At 59.2% G+C, this 16,157-nt stretch overlaps 3 protein-coding genes across 3 annotated transcripts; all 3 read left to right on the top strand.

Moving 5' to 3' along the window:
- The first annotated feature begins 740 nt into the window (after positions 1-740).
- PDIA3 (protein disulfide isomerase family A member 3) lies at positions 741-9,243 on the top strand. Its single transcript, XM_065734168.1, has 13 exons — positions 741-925; positions 1,047-1,125; positions 2,054-2,171; positions 2,868-2,975; positions 3,746-3,875; positions 4,251-4,367; positions 4,824-4,949; positions 5,452-5,634; positions 6,172-6,280; positions 7,132-7,260; positions 7,943-8,022; positions 8,526-8,583; positions 8,832-9,243. The coding sequence occupies exons 1-13, from the start codon at positions 756-758 to the stop codon at positions 8,949-8,951; spliced, it is 1,527 nt and encodes a 508-aa protein (XP_065590240.1). The 5' UTR covers positions 741-755; the 3' UTR covers positions 8,952-9,243.
- A 1,014-nt stretch (positions 9,244-10,257) lies between these two features.
- On the top strand, positions 10,258-11,931 carry LOC136047304 (peptidyl-prolyl cis-trans isomerase FKBP8-like). The gene is made up of 5 exons (XM_065734363.1): positions 10,258-10,770; positions 10,843-10,931; positions 11,011-11,458; positions 11,530-11,607; positions 11,686-11,931. The coding sequence occupies exons 1-5, from the start codon at positions 10,297-10,299 to the stop codon at positions 11,929-11,931; spliced, it is 1,335 nt and encodes a 444-aa protein (XP_065590435.1). The 5' UTR covers positions 10,258-10,296.
- Positions 11,932-12,145: 214 nt separating this feature from the next.
- SERF2 (small EDRK-rich factor 2) lies at positions 12,146-12,789 on the top strand. The gene is made up of 3 exons (XM_065734347.1): positions 12,146-12,224; positions 12,404-12,512; positions 12,581-12,789. Exons 1-3 carry the CDS (start codon positions 12,218-12,220, stop codon positions 12,642-12,644), a joined length of 180 nt encoding a protein of 59 aa, XP_065590419.1. The 5' UTR covers positions 12,146-12,217; the 3' UTR covers positions 12,645-12,789.
- The last annotated feature ends 3,368 nt before the right edge of the window (positions 12,790-16,157 follow it).

The raw sequence follows: 16,157 nt of genomic DNA, 5'->3' as shown, positions 1-16,157 counted from the left end.
CCGAGGCAGCTGGGGGGGACACTGAGCAGGAACCGGCTTATCCGCGGGATGGGGAGGAAAGTGGCTCCCACGGACCTCAATGCGGCCGTACAGGCGTTTGAATGGGGAGACGGAGGTCTTCTTGGTGAGGCGGGCAGCAAAGCAGAACTGGTGGCGATCCCTGCGCATCCACCTGCTCTGTACCCTGCGGTCCGCGTGGAGATGAAGGACTGCACGAGCTCCTGGCCACGCAGCAGCGCCTGAGAAGCGCACGGGGCAAGAGAAAGCCGGTTTGCTAGGCTGTCCCTAAAACCTCTTACCGAGGTATCGACGCCGAGGCAGCAGAAGGGACAGCGCAGAGCGGGGCTCAGGCCGGGCTGCGCTCACACGGCGGTGCTGGGGAAGGGCCCCGTGTGAACTGAAGCCTGCAGCCGAGGTGCTCCGGCCCAGCGCCCACATTCACGTGCCCTGCGCGCAGCATCCACCGCTGAACCGCTCCGCTGCGGCAGCGCGGGCGGACGGCACTGCCCCCCCGGGGGGGAGGGAGGGGGCGCCCCCACACCGCCCCGTGGCGGCCCGCGGGGGCGGGGCGGCCGCTGCAGCTCCTCGGCCGCCCATTGGCCGCGGCTCTCGTGACGCGCGGCGCGGAGCCCAATTGTGAGCTGCCACACGGCAGATCCGGCTGCGGAGGCGGGACTTCCGGCCTGCGGCCCCCGGCGCCTGTTCAGCCGCCGCCGCTGCCGAGGAGGGAGCGCCGCTCCGCACGGCCGCCCGCCATGTCCGTGCCTCGGCCGCCGCCCGCCGCGCTGCTCCTTCTCCTCCTCTTCCTCCCGTTCCTCGCCCTCTCCGCCGGCGCCTCCGACGTAGTGGAGCTCAGTGACGCCGATTTCGAGAGCGGCCTGGCCGAGCGCCCGGGACTGGTGCTCGTGGAATTCTTCGCGCCCTGGTGAGGGGCGGCGGGGCAGAGCCGGGCCCCGCGGGGGCGAGCGCGGAGCTGGGGTGGGGGCGACGGTGGGGGCGGGGCCTTCTGGAGGACCTGACGCCCCTCCTTCCTCTCCTCCTCCCAGGTGCGGGCACTGCAAGCGGCTGGCGCCGGAGTACGAGGCGGCCGCCACCAGACTGAAGGGGATCGTACCGCTCGTGAAGGTGAGGGGCGGCTGCGGCTCTGCCCGGGGCGCGAGGCCCGGCGGCTGCTGAGAGCAGCGCGTGGGGAGAGCCGCTGTGCTAATGCGGCTTCCGCTGGCGCGGGCACGCGGCCTGCCCGTGGCTCTGCGCTGTGACGGACCGCTTCTTGGAGACTCAGACACCCGGGAGCGGTCTGGGGTTGAGGGCTGTAGTCTGCAGTTGGCCTGAGGCCGTGAGATGGGCGTGTGCTGCTGTATGGGAGAGGGCTCACTCGGACAGGGGAGCCGCCCAGGAGCTGTGTAGTCTCAGTCCAAGGATTACTGCCCATGGTAGTTGTGATATTGTCCCTGGTCTTACACAGTGAGGTGCTTTGTTCAAGAACCACCTTTTCCACCAGAAAGCTTGCATGGTTTTGTTAAATAAGACTTCGCTGCTTTCTTTATGGGAAGTCTGCCTGGATTCCTGCAGACATCTGTTTGCTTCAGCTGTTACAGAAACCTTCAGCGTTGATAAGGTGCTTAGAATGATCGATTTCTGATAAACCTCATCAAGGATTTAGCCTTTCTAGTATTTTTATGGGGAAGGCATCTCAAAGTTACAACTGCTTTGTTTCCATTATGTTTCTTCAAATCTTCTATGTGCCTCTTATTGCAGCTGTGCTGCTACACCTGTTACATCCTCTGTCAGTCAGCTGTGGTCTGTGTACCACGTCACCCACAGGCCTCCTGGTTTCATGTTGGGCCTGGCTTCTGATCTCATGACCTTGGGTCTTACGGATGTTTCTCAGGTCTTTATGTTTTATGTGGAAGGAGTCCAGCCCTTCTTAAAAGGATGTGGGGGTATTCAAGGCCTTCGGTCTTCCAATTTATGTATGTGCAGTAGCAGAGCTGGTTTTGCTTGGGTAGGCAGGTTGCTAGATCACTGAGTAGCAATATTTCTTTTCTCTTAGGTTGACTGTACAGCAAATTCAAACACCTGTAATAAGTATGGAGTCAGTGGATATCCCACCTTGAAGATTTTTCGAGATGGAGAAGAATCAGGAACCTATGATGGGCCCAGGACAGCAGGTGAGGGCTTGTCTGCATCTGCGTCTTGCTTGCTGAAATAGTGCTAGAAGGCAGGCCCACAGAGAATAGAATTTGTTTCAGGAATGTGAAATGAATTGAGAGCTACAAAGAATTCCACTCATGCACACCTTGCCCTTCCCAGAGCTGTTTCTGTGAAAGCACTGGATGCTTGCTGTTACTTAAACCTCTCCCTTATAGTTGAAGCTTTCCAAATTATGTTTAAAGCATAGTATCCACAATGGGTGATACATGGCACATGCTTGACAGGGAGTCCTTGTACAGTTAACTTACTATTACAAGTAATCTCTGAGATCCTTTTGCAGGTGTGAGAAGGTGTTCTGTTTCTTGATCAGTTTTTCATTCAGTGAATCATATTCATGGTACAGTGTTCTGTAACACATCAGTAATACGTGTGCAGCTCTTGCTATGAGGGCTCTGAAAGAATATTTTTACCAGGGCAGTGCTCTGAAAAGCTGTGTGTTTCTAAGATTAGTTTTCAGTGTGATGAAGGTGAAGAAAAGGTGGTGATGACAAACTTTCAGTCCATGCCATGTTTATCGTGTCACCTTTGGGCCTCTTGGTTTGGGACCTGGTAGAAGAATTGTGCAGAAACGGCTTTTGTTTTAGGGAACTTGAAAAGTATCTTACAGAGCTTTGTATTGTTCCCCTCAGTCATTTCACTTTTTCTTTTTTAAGATGGAATTGTCAGTCATCTCAAGAAACAGGCAGGACCTGCTTCAGTGGCTCTCAGTTCTGTGGCTGATTTTGAGAAATTCATTGGTGATAAAGATGCTTCTGTAGTGGGTGAGTAGAATCAGTGCACAATTTAAATGAATGTACATTTGACTCTGGAAGATCTGTTGCAACAGTATCCTAAACTGTAGGAAGGGAATTCCAGATGGATATGAGCAAAAAAGTCTTTCATGGTGGGAATGAAAAAACAGAAGCAAGCAATCAGATGTTTCAAAACTTTTAATCTTGGAGATCTTTCAAAACTTGTTTGGAAAAAGTTCTGAGCAACATGACCTGACTTTGAAGCTGGTTCTGCTTTGAGGAGATTGGACTTGGTGACCTCTGGGGATTCATTCCAACTTTTTTTTCCCTTTGATTCTTTGGCAGTCTTTCTGAACTCCTGACACTGTAGTGTCTTTTTTTTAAGCTTGTTGCTCTTTTGGCTGGCTGATGAGGTAGCTTTGGATTTTTAGAAATCCTGCTAGGATGGTATTTGTCATCCTTATATGATCTGCTCATGGTTTACAAGTGGTAATAGCAGCTTTCCTTTGTGCAGATCAGATCATAGAAATGGAATTAATATTGATCAGTATTCTAAACTTATTTTTATTATGTGCCATTGGCTGTTGCTGACTAACTCCTGAGTAACTCCTGCTGTTGAAGGGAAGGAATATGTAAGGGTTCCACTAAAAATGGGAGAAACTGTCAAAATCCAAGGTCTTGGATGTGCATTGAGGAACTTGATTCAGAAGACCGCTTTCAGCTCACTGAAGACCAATGATGAACTGCTCTGGAACTGCTGCTGAGTTGGTTTGAGGTCACCATCTGTCTTTCTACTGCAGGCTTCTTCAGAGATGCATCTGGCGATGCTTATTCTGAATTCATGAAAGCTGCCAACAACTTAAGAGATAACTACCGTTTTGCACACACCAGTGAGGAGCAATTGGTGCAGAAGTATGAGGAAGATGGAGAGTAAGTTCTTAAATACAAAGATTTTTTGTTAAGGTAACTGGAACACAATCATTCCAGTTGATAACCTTTGGAGCGTGTTGGTAAGGTATTGTTGCTGTCTCAGCTGTCAGTGGTATCTCGACAGGTGTTTTGGCTGCCATTGCTGTTCTTACTAGTTTCTCATTGTTGGAGGCCCTGGCCTGTCTGGATAATGAGAAACAGCCTGGCAGGTAGATCTGGTGCAGTAGTGCTACCAAGAAACTAGTCAGTTTTACTGTGTGTATGGATGTTGGATGAGGGTAGTCTCTAGAGGCTGAATTCTTGTCTCCTTGAGCTGCTGCCCCTTGAAAGCCTCAGAATGCTTTGAACTAATCTGTGCTGTCTGTTCCCTCTCAGGGGTGTAGTCCTGTTCCGACCTTCACGGCTAACAAACAAGTTTGAGGAAAGTACTGTCAAGTACACTGAGGACAAAATCACCAGTGCAAAGATCAAGAAATTTATCCAGGAGAACATGTGAGTGATTCCTTGCCGAACAACATGATAGACTAGAATCTATCCCAAATTGGGTTCAGTCCTCTCAGAACTCATTTTCTCTACGAAGTATGGCTGCCACTTCTGCTTAGTATCTGAAAGGGCTGACTTACATACACCATTTCCTTTGAGCTATCTCCCTTCCTTCTGTAAATACTGGTGTGGTTGTTGACCTCCGTTCTCAATGTCCAAGCAACTACACTTCTGTTTAAAAAAATACATATATAGTTAATCGAAATAGTGTCTAGAGATGGAGATTTGACTTGGAATAACGTTATGTGAATGGGCAGAATATTTCTAACTGCATCTTACTGATTGCTGACATTAAGCATTCTTGAGTGGGAATCAAGAATGTGCTGTATTGTGACCATTCCTGGGAGGTGATGGAATTTTGATAGTGGAGTCAAAACTGCTAACCTCTGTTGGTGTTGATGATAGCTTTGGCATCTGTCCGCATATGACTGAGGACAACAAAGACTTGATCCAAGGGAAGGACTTGTTGGTGGCATACTATGATGTGGACTATGAGAAGAACGCAAAGGGCTCCAACTACTGGCGCAACCGGTACGTAGTGGCTGGGTGGTGTTCATCTGCTTCTCCTGATCCCTGCACTGGTGGTGGTCTGTAGTGCAGCAGAGTTTCTTATATTCATTTGGGAATTATTCTCCCACAGAATAATCTGGGTTTCTAACCAGGAGTATGGTGCTGGCTGCTGCCTGTAGAATCTGAGGCGTTTGTTTGAAACCCTACTTACTTGCTTTTGGATTTCTAGTCCTTTAGATTTTTAAACTGAAATGTCCTTGGAAAGGTTACGTGGTATTCCTCGGTGATCAAGCTGATAGGTTAAAAAAACAAAAGTACACCTGACATTTGCTCAGGTGTATTCAGAATAATCAAGCTTACTCTGTTTCTTAACACTGTTTCTACAGGATTTGCCTATGTGGAATGCATCACTTCACGGCACACCTTTGAATTCTTTGTCCCTCAACTTGAAAGGTGTTTCATGTGTAAGATAATGTTCCAAGGAATCATGCTTTTTCTGCTTCTGTCTTTTTTTTTTCTTCAGAGTTATGATGATTGCGAAGAAGTTCTTGGATGCTGGTCACAAGCTGTCCTTCGCTGTTGCTAGCCGGAAAACCTTTGGCCATGAGCTGTCAGAGTTCGGTCTAGACAACAGCGTGGGGGAGGCTCCTGTTGTTGCCATCAGAACAGCTAAAGGAGATAAATATGTCATGCAGGAAGAATTCTCGTAAGTTTTGGAGTGTTAGCAGTGTTGCCTCCTGCTTGACAGGCTTGGGTCTGGGAGTCTGTGACCAGATCACTGTTGGGTAGCTTGGAGGAAATAGGAAAGCTGGATCTTCCTGCTGGAGGAAATGACTGCTGGCTCAGGAGGATTCTTAGTTGTCCGATGTGCTTTCTTGCCCTCTAGAGTGCTTCTGTCTTTAAAAATCTTCAATTTAATTCTGTAACTTTGTGTAATGTCTGCTGAGGAGTTAAGATTCAGCAAAAGGCATGGGTGGGAATAGCTGTACATTCCTTTAGAGAAGAAGCATTTTAAGGGTGATCTGAAGGCCTAAGATACAGAATGGGATGTGCTGCCAGGCTCCTGCCAGAACTCTGATGGTCTCTGCTCGTTCTGGGCTCTTGAAGCTGGCCTCAGACTGGTGCTGTCACAGATGCAGGTGGCATCTGTTGTGTGGGCGGAAGGAGGTTAAATCAGCCTTGAAAGTTTTCCTCTCTCATCCTGTTTATGTCATGGTGCTGTAAAATGTCACTTTGCTTTCAGCCGTGATGGAAAGGCTCTGGAGAGATTCTTGCAGGATTACTTCGATGGCAACTTGAAAAAGTACCTGAAATCAGAGCCTGTCCCTGAAAACAATGAAGGCCCTGTGAAGGTGAGTGTGGCGTCAGGGGTAGCAGAAGCTCCTGCTAGCAGATGAGAAGCACTTCAGCAGCAGCTTTCAGTCATATGCCAGCATCCCTTGCTGCAGGTGTACTGTTGTGGCACCTTGGAAAGCCTGTGCTGTGTTACATAGAAAAGGAATTCACTGCCTTTTACGTTGCAGTTCTGAGCCAAAGAAACTCAGCTTGCAGTTTTGGTTCCGTACTTTTCTCTCAGCATAGTAGCTCCTGAATGAGCACACTTCTGATGCTCTCTACAAGTGCAAGATCATTGAGATTTGCAAGGATTCTGCAAAGGCCTGCTACCTTGACTTGTGCCTCCCACATGGAATGGCTTTGAAGCTGATCACAGCTGCTCAGTTCCTAAAGTCTTATGTGTCCATCTCATCCGCTTAGGGTAATGGTTTAATTCCTCCTGCTTGAATCTGCCCTGAAGGGAAATATTCCCTTGGCTTGACTTTCAGATGGGGGGGTCTTCTAAAGGAGTGAAATGTGCTGCTTATTTATGTGTGGGTGGGAAGAGCTCAGCAAATCCAGCTAAACTCATTCTTTAGCCTGGAGCTTGCTGGGATTAAAAAAATAAGCGATTCTGCCTTCCTCCTGCAGTGTTACAGTGTCCAAAGCTCACTTGCAGATGGTGCCAGTATCTTACCACAGGCTTTTGCCTGCTTGTTTCACGCTGTCACTGCTTAGTGAAGAGCTGTGTTTGGTCATTTCGCATCCATGTAGCAAGCAGCACTGAATCTGACTGCACTGAGAGGCCAGGCTTTGCAGGGCATAGTGTGTTGTGGTACAGCCTCACTGACTTAAAAATCCTAACGTTGTATGATGAAACTCTTTTCAGGTGGTGGTTGCTGAGAACTTTGATGAAATTGTTAATGCAGAAGACAAAGATGTCCTGATAGAGTTTTACGCACCCTGGTGTGGCCATTGCAAGAATCTGGAGCCCAAATACAAAGAGCTGGGAGAGAAGGTAGGTCTGAGTCTCTGCTGCAAGTGTAAACGACAGATTTGCAGCACTAAACAGTCCTGCATATTCTGTCTGTCCAGCCTTTATAGTAACGGTGTAACTGTGCCTTCCTGAGGACTTCAGTGTACAGCTTCTCTGGTGAATGTGAGATGCTTTAGTGGAATCTGGAGCGTGGCAGCAACTACACTGGTTTTGCTGCAGCATTTCAATATTCCCTTACTCAGTGACTGTCCTTGGGTGGAAAAGTTCCTTTTTGAGTGTTTTCCCTCTGGCTTTGTCTCATAAAGACTACGCTTGACACTGTTATCCTTCCATCAGGTTATGTTTTCAGTGGTGGTGTAAATATGTCTTTCCAGATCTGACCAGCTGTCAGGTACCCTTCCTACGTGAACACTACTTATCCTCAGTTTGCTTTCTAAAAGATTTGAGGCAGTCCCTCTGGGGTCAGCGTTCCCCAGAAGTTATACCAGATGAGTTCAGAGGTACCTTTGGGAGATGTGTAGTGAATGAAGAGGGACTTTGTGCCCTGTGCCCCTACTGAAGTAGAAGAAAATGCTTAGAATAAATTTATTCACCTTTTTGTATACAGTGCATGCTGTCTTCTGACATACTACCTGAAGTGTTGATAGTTTAGTTCTGGTGTTAAACTGCTATGGATTGTTTTTTTAATGTGTTCTTTCAACAGCTCAGTAAAGACCCCAATATTGTCATTGCCAAAATGGATGCTACAGCCAATGATGTGCCTTCTCCATATGAAGTCAGAGGGTAGGTGCTACTTCTGTTAGACCACTGTGTCAGTGGACACAAGTTCAGGCTTCTGTCTGACCAGCAACCTCTACAGAAGACCTGAAATAAGCTCCTGGGGGGAATGAGGTAGGGACAGGGACAGTTGGCATACATTTGTTAGATGTTCAAGAGGGAAAACAGATTACATCTGTTGTGCTCATCTGGTGTCCTGAGCATACCTGAAAGCTTGTCTCACTGAACCCTTTCCTCTTTCTTGAATTTGCTGTGATTCTGGTCTTGGCAGTGCAAAAAATAACACTGGAATTGCTTCTCTGAAAGCTAGCAAACCTGACTGTAGTTGTGCTCAGCCAGCTGTGTGTGGAAAGGCTTCTGGATGCCACATACACTGGTTTAAGAGTTGGTTAAGCTGTTGCCGTGTTAAACCAGAGCAAGCATGCAAGTCCTCTCAGTGACGGCCTGGAAGGACAGAGCCTGAATAAAGCAGTACAGCCAGAGCTCAGACATCTGTTCTCTTTCCCCAGCTTCCCCACCATCTATTTTGCTCCAGCTGGCAAGAAGCAGAGTCCAAAGAAGTATGAGGTGAGTGTTGTGCAACTCCTGGGACTTTGTGAAGTGATGGAGTAGAATCCAGGTGTGCAAATATCGTGGAGCCTGGTGCTCTGCCTGGGGGGGACACACACGGTGGTGCCTGCTGGGGATGTTCTGTGTGTGCTGCAACCCCACAGGAGAGCTCTGCTTGCAGTTCGGTCTCCTGCCTGGCACTCCCCTGGCAAAGGGGAGATCCACAGGAAAACAGGCTGTGCCTTACTGTCTTGTGTGTTCTGCAGGGTGGCAGAGAAGTGAGCGACTTCGTCAGCTACTTGAAGCGGGAGGCAACCAACACTCCTGTGCTGCAGGAGGAAGATAAAGCCAAGAAATCCAAGAAGAAGGCGAAGGAGGATTTGTAAAGTACCTGCTCACCATCGTGTCAGGATGGGCTCTGTGTGAATTGGGGAAGCACTGGGCAGACTGGGGCCAGTTCTGGATGGTAGAGGGCCAGTGACTACGAGGGCTGAGGGGCTCCAGCTGCTGTGTGTAGTTCTGTTTCATTTCCTGCCCCCTCTAAGCTGCACTGTTGTGGGGCTCCCCAGCCTGGTTTGTTTTGTGGTTTGGGAGGGGGTGGGGGGTAGGGTTATTTTCTAATTTTTTTTTGTACATTTGGAGAAGTGAAACAATAAACTGAGACCCCCTAAAACCTGAGTGTCCCTGTCCTGTGGAGACTCACTAAGCACAACACCAGGCTGTTGTGCTTAGTGTAAGTAGCACCTTCCTACTGAGTCCTTTCCTTCACAGTCTTCAGGGCCTGTTAACAGCTGGTAAGATCAGCTATCTGCCTTTTTTTCGAACTCGGGAGTAGCAGGAGTGGCCAGTGCTGGCTTTCCGCACTGCTGCTGGGCTACTGGAGGGCCGGGGGGCTGTGGCCAGTGGCCCTCAGCAGTAGGGGCTCACCGGAGACCGCATGTGCTCGAAGCTGCCCACCTCAGAGGAGAAAGGTAAGAGCCACGGAGGAGTCCGGCTGGGCTGACGGTGTCAGCCACCGGTCACGGCCGCGGCTCACGGAGCCGCTCCCTCCTGCGGGGGGTGGGAGCTGTGCCGCGCACCACCGGCCCGAGGCACAAGGAACGACCACTCCCTTCCCCCCCCCCAGCCCCTGCGTTACCCCCTCCCGACGCCCTGAGCGTCTCTGCCCCGGATGACCCGGAACCCTCGAGCCCCCCCGGTCCGGTGCCGCCGGCCGCACTCACCCCGTGGCTGCCCTGGAAGGCGATCGCGGGCTGCGCTGCCCTCTGCAGACGTCGCGGCTGCGGTAAATGCCGCGCGATGCTCCCACCGCTGCCCGGCCCGGCCCGGCCCGCGCTGGCGCCTCCGAGAGCCGCATATGCACGGAGCTGAGCCAGCCCCGGTACCGGAGCCGTCCCGGATGGTCCCGAGTGCGGGACTGTTGCGGGTGGAGCCGAGGCGGTACCTGCCCGGTCCAGGCGGGACTCCCGCGGCGGAGCTCGGCCCGAGGCGGCTATTTTTGCCGGCGGTTCGCGACGCGCTGCCGTCACCGCTAATCCCCTTAGCGGCTTCGCGGCTTTAGATAACGGCGCGGCGGGATGCGCTCGGCGGTGGCCCCGGGCAGTCGCGGCTCGGCGGGGCCAGAGCGCGCTGGGGGCTGCGGGCGGCCGTCGTCGAGACACGGGGAGCGCGGGCCCACCCGGCCCAGGGTCGGCTCGCAGCGACGGGCGGGGAGCGGGGCGACGGGCGGGCATGCAAGGAACCTCGGCCGGGGGCTCCCCGGAGAGGGAGGCGGGAGCCGGCGAGCGGCTGCGGGGCCCGGGCCGGGGCAGGCGGGTCCGGTTCCGCATGCCGCACACCACCATCACGGTGCCGTCGGGCCGCGACGAGGAGCAGCTCTTCTACCGGCGCCTGGACGCGCTCGGGGCGCTGGGTCCCGACGGCTTCGCGCCGCTCTTCGCCGCCGAGGGATGGAGCGAGGTGACGGGTGAGCGCCGGGCGAGGGGTGCGGGTGTGGGGCTGCGGCGCGGCCGGGGCGGCTCTCACGGGCCGCTGCCCGTAGAGGACCGGCTGCTACGGAAGCGCGTGGTGAGGGACGGGCAGGGGGGCGCGCCGCAGCCGGGCCAGGAGGTGTCGGTGAAAGTGCTGGGCGCCCTGGAGGACGGCGGCCTGGTGGAGCGGGACCCGCGGCTCAGTTTCGTGCCGGGCCAGGGCGACGCCGTGCAGGTCGGCAGCGGAGGGCGCGGGGCGCGGGGCGCGGAGAGCCCGGGGAGCACAGCCTCTGCTCCACGCCCGCAGGCGCTGGAGCTCGGCGTCCCCACCATGCGGGCCGGGGAGGTCTGCTTCTTCCTCGCCGCTTCCCCCTACGGTTACGGCCGCGCGGGCAGGTAGGGCCGGAAGGAGGGAGGGGGGGCGGGGGAGGGCAGCGGGACGGGGCCGCGGGGACGGCAGGTGGCGGTCCCGCAGGGAGCCCGACGTTCCCCCCGAGGCGCCGCTGGTCTTCGAGGTGACGCTGCTGGAGGTGCGCGACGGCCCCGACCCGCAGCGGCTGCCGCCCGCCGCCCGCCTCCGCCTGGGAGCGCAGAAACGGGAGCGCGGAAACGTCCACTTCGCGCGGGGCGACTTCGCGGCGGCGCTGCTCTCGTACCGCCTGGCACTGCGCGCCCTCGAAGGAGCGGGTGAGGAGCGACGGGACGGGGCGGGCGCCGACCGCCATCCCGAGACCCCGTCCGGGCCGCACGAGGAGGACGAGGAGGACGAGGAGGAAGAGCTGCGGGAGCAGCGCGTCAAGTGCCTCAACAACTGCGCGGCGGCGGCGCGGCGGCTGCAGCGCGGGGCGGAGGCTCTGGCGGCCGTGGAGGCGGCGCTGCGGCTCAGCCCGAACAACGGCACCGCGCTGCTGCGCCGGGGTCAGGTGCGTCCCCCGTCCGTCCCCCTCCCCGCCGCTTCCCGCCGCAGCGCGCTCCGTTCCCGTGTCCCCCGCAGCTGCTGGCGGAGCAGGGCCACGACGAGGAGGCGGCGCGAGTGTTGCGGCGGGCGCTGGAGCTGGACCCGGCCAGCAAGGTGCGCGGCGGAGCGGGGCGGGGCCGAGGAAGCGCTCCCTCCGCTCCGCTCCGCTGCAGCCCCGCGGTTCTCCCGCAGCCCGTGCACGCGGAACTCGCCCGCCTGGCCAAGCGCCGCGCCCGCGCTGCTGAGGAATCCCGCGACCGTCCGCGTCCGCCGCAGAGCTCCGGGTGCGTGTGGGGCCGAGCCCGCCCCGCCCCGCGCGGCTCCGCCCCGCGCTCACGGCCGCTCTGCCCGCAGGGAGGGAGCGGCCCCGCCCGAGGAGCCCCGCTCCGAAGCGGAGAACCGCCCCGCCCCGCACGGCCCCGCCCCGGCGCGCGCTGAGGGGGCGTTGCCTCATCAGGCCCCGCCCACGGGCGCGGCCCCGCCGCTCCTTGCGCCTGCGCCTCAGCTTCCGGCATTATCGCCCCCGCCGGCGGAACGGCGGCCGTAGCCCGCGGCCAATCAGGCGGGGCCGGGCCGACGCCGTGCGCCAATGGGAGGGCGGCGGTGGGCGGGCGCGGCTCCGCGATTGGCTGCGGCGCAACCTTAAAGGGCGCTGCGGGGGCGGGGCGATGGGGGGGCAGTGCGGGACGTGGCGGCGGAGCGGAGGGCGGGAGGGAGCGGCACCATGACCCGTGAGTGCGGCCGGGCCCGGGAGCGGCGCTGCGGCCGCCGGGGGCGGGGTGGGGGATGGGGTGGAGCCGGGGGGGGGCTCCGCGCCCTCCGCTCCGGGGTCGGGGTCGGGGTCTGGGTGCGGGCGGGAGCGGGGCCTGGGCCTGGCGGCCGGGGCCGGGCTGAGGGCCGCTCCGTGCAGGCGGGAACCAGCGCGAACTGGCGCGGCAGAAGAACCTGAAGAAGCAGAGCGACTCGGGCAAGGGCAAGCGGCGCGACGACGGGCTCTCGGCCGCCGCCCGCAAGCAGAGGTGAGTGCCCGCCGGCACCGCCCGGCCGTCCCCGGCTCCCGGTGTGAGCTCCGCCGCGCTCTCCGCAGGGACTCGGAGATCATGCAGCAGAAGCAAAAGAAGGCGGACGAGAAGAAGGAGGGCGCCAAGTAGCGCCGGGCCGGGCCGGGCCAACGCGGCGCCGCGGGCGGGGACGACTGCCCTTCGGTACCACGGCCCCGGGGCCCGACCGCCCCGCCGGGCCCTCCGGCAGCGCCCCGCGCCCCTCTCCCATTAAAGTAGCTCGTGGAGCCTTGCAGGCGCGGCCTCCTCGTGTGCCCGGCGGGGGGGGTGGGAGGGGAGACGCGGAGCGGCTGCTGGGACCGGCTCCGCTCCGTGAGAGCATCCAGGGAGCGCCGCCCGAGGAATGAAGGCGGCGGAGCGCTGCGGATGCGGTGGAAGCGGCTGTAGTGAGGGCCTGGGATCGCGGCGGGGGGAGGGGGTGACGCGGAGGGCGATGGCCGCGGAGCTCCTCCCGCATCAGGCCCTGCAGCAGCCCGCGGCCCGCGGGGGAGGGATGCTGAGATCCAGGCGGGCGCCGCCGCCCGAGGCCGCCGTCCTCTTCACTGCTCTGCGGGGCCGATGCGCGGTGTCAGCCGGGCCTGTCGCCCCCGGCCCGCGCGGTCCCCCCCGCCCGCGGCGCCGCTCACCGGGCGAGGTGCAGCACCGCCTCCACCACGTTCGTGCCGTCCTTGGCGCTGGTCTCACAGAACAGGCAGGTGTGGGCCTGAGGGAGAGGGGCTGAAGTCGGGGGCCGGGGTGAAGGGGGGCCCAGCCTCCGGGGGACACCCCCAGCAGCTGCTGCTCACCATGGCCAACCTCTGTCCCTGGGCTGTGCAGACCCCCGCTGCCTCCGGCAGGCCGGCCCGCAGGTCGCTCTTGTTGCCCACCAGCATGAGGGGCAGTGCTGTCCCTACACCCTGCAGGAGCGGAGGACAGCTCGGGGTTCTGCCGTTCTCCCTAAAGCCACCTGCCCTGGGGCCCTCCCTGTGGATGCCCTGAGGTTCGTGCCCTGCTCTGCAGGAGCAGTTGGATCCCCCTGTTACCTCGATGTCCTCGATCCACTGGCGGACGCTGAGGAAGCTGCTGTGGGAGCTGATGTCGTAGAGGAGCAGCACGCCATGGGCCTTACGGAAGTAGGAGCGGGCGATGCTCTGGTACCTGGAGGCAGGGGTGTCACCACCGCAGCGTGGGGGCTGTGCAGGGCCAGGGCTGCAGCAGAGACCTGACCGTGGGGAGCGGTCAGTGCTGCCCTGCTCACCTCTCCTGCCCGGCAGTGTCCCAGCTCTGCAGCGTGGTTTGCTCCCCATCCACCATCAGCTGCTTCACCTGGAAATCCACCCCTGCCCAGGGCAGCCATCAGGCCTCATTCCCTGCATCCCAGCCCCTCTGTCCCAGCCCTGGTACCTAATGTGGAGGAGATGTCATCTCGGAACTCATTCCTGCAGAGGCGCAGCAGGAAGCTGGACTTGCCTGCGCCGCTGTCCCCTGCCAGCACCAGCCGATATATGGGGCTGGGGGCTAGGGGCTGCTCTCCCATGCCAGACCCCTGGGGCATGGATGGAGGAAGGTGTTAGCTGTCAGTGCTGGGGGGCCCCACTCCCCTCACAGCCGTGCTGTGCGTGCCGGATGGGGCGTTGCTGAATACCTCCGGTGTGAAGGCAGAGAGCTTCCTCTTGCAGCAGCGTTGTGAGGGGTGGCAGCACTCCTCTACCTCACCTGCCTGGGGGTCCTGCAGGGTGACAGATCTCACTGTGAGGCACCTGAGCCCGTGTAGTCGGGTGGGGCAGTGGGCAGGGACTGCACCTGGCTGCCCTGCCCAGGGCTGGCAGAAAATGCATCCTCCAAGCTGTGGCTGCCAGTGTTGCTGTGTGAGGCCGTGTCCACGCCGGAGGCCGAGCTGTGCCGGGCGCCCGCGGTGGAGCACAAGGAGCCATCCCCCCGTACCTGTGCACAGGACAGTGCCCAGGAAGGGGCGGCCACAGCTCTATATTTGCTTCTCACTTGTCACAGGTGCACTTGAGGAGGCTGTGTGAGGGGGCTGAGGGGCTGGGGTGTCAGCATTGATGGGCTCCCGGGGGGCTCTGCCGGCACCAGAGGCTCCGGGGTCCCCGGCTGCAGCCCCTGAGCTGCAGGGCAGGTTGGGGATGGCCCCACTGGCATTGTCCCCGCCGCCCCCTCCCACCCTCGGTGCTCACCGCTCCGGGTCCTCGCGGTGGGGCTGAACGCAGTCCGCTGTTGCTCTGCCGTACGATCCCGTTCGCCGATCTGCCCGGAGCGGCGGCCAAAGACCGGGTCGGCACCGGGGGAGGAGCGTATCCCGGCCGACCCCCGCGCCGCCTTCCGCCCTTCGGACCCCCACGTACTGCAGCATGCTGACGTAGCTCGAGAGCGCCCGGTGCTCCTCCGGCAGCTCCCGCAACGCGTGCTGCGCTCTGCGGAAAAACAGCATCCTCAGGGCAGGGCCGGTGCCGCGGGCTGCCCGCGTCCTCCCCGCCCCACGCGGTCCCCCATTTCGCGGTGGCGGAAGCGCTGGGACAGCTCCGGGACGCGCGGCTCGAGGCACGACGGAGCGGGCAGCGCTTCCCGGCCGAGCCCTCCCCGGACCTAAAGGCAGTGCGGGGCCGTCTCCGGGCGGGCGCCCGTGGGCACCTCGGGGCGGGGCAGGGCCGGAGCGGAGCCCGGGGTTGGGGTCCCGGCTCGCCCCCCGCCCCCCAGTGCCACCTTCCGCGTCGCTGTGCCCTCCGACAGAAGTCCTCCCGCAGCCGCTCCAGCTCCGCCTGCAGCTGGGACGCGACGGCCTCGGAGCGCTGTAGGCTGAGCCGCAGCCGCACGTTCTCCTGGCGGGGAGAGTCCCGTTGGCACCGGCGGCACAGCCCGGAGCCGCGGCCGCCCGCAGCCCCGCGCCCCTTCTTGGCCGGGGAGAACGGGACTGCCGCCCGCGCCGCTGCTCCGGGTGAAGCGGGGCCGCGCTGTCGGGCCGTCCCCGTGGCGATGCCTACGGGCAGCGGATCTCGGCCGGAGCCACCGCCGCGCGGGGCCTCCGTCGGGCGCAGAACCACGAGGGGCCGCCGGGCCCCGCCGTGTTTGCTCTGAGGGTGGGGGCCCGGGGCCGGCCCGCATTCCTGCGGCCGTACCGGTACCGCGCCCTCTCGGCTCGCTCTGGGCACGAGCAGGTGCCAGGGGCTGAGTCCATCTGTTCTTGGCGGGCTTGGGCTCGGTCACAGAGAACCGAACGGGTGAAGGGAAGGTTCCGTGTGGCACGGCGGGGCCGTGGTCCCCAGGGCTGCTGCTGTTGCAAGAACTGGGGCCGGTGATGATGCTGGCACCGGGCGTGCCCAGCCCCGTGGTTGCTGCATGCACGTGGAGGAGGTGGCACAGACTCAGATCAGTGATTTATGTTTAACAAATGTATTTATGGAGCTATTTACAATACCCACTCTGCCAGGCAGGTGAGCTGACACGGCAGCAGACGGACCGGAGCGCTGCTCCTCACCAGGCGTGGGCCAAGCAGCGGCCTGGCAGCCAGGCACAGGGGCAGGAGCTGCCTCCATGGCTGGAAGCTGAGCACCTCGGGACGGCCCCTTGGTGGCTCCAGATCAGAGCAGGACGTGTCCCTGGAGCTGG

This window comes from Cyrtonyx montezumae, unplaced genomic scaffold (assembly GCF_038088225.1).
Source record: "Cyrtonyx montezumae isolate F1298 unplaced genomic scaffold, pur_monq_1.0 scaffold_17, whole genome shotgun sequence".
NCBI classification, from domain to species: domain Eukaryota; kingdom Metazoa; phylum Chordata; class Aves; order Galliformes; family Odontophoridae; genus Cyrtonyx; species Cyrtonyx montezumae.
The sequence above is the reverse complement of the archived record's forward strand: the minus strand, read 5'-3'. Positions and strand labels throughout refer to the sequence as shown.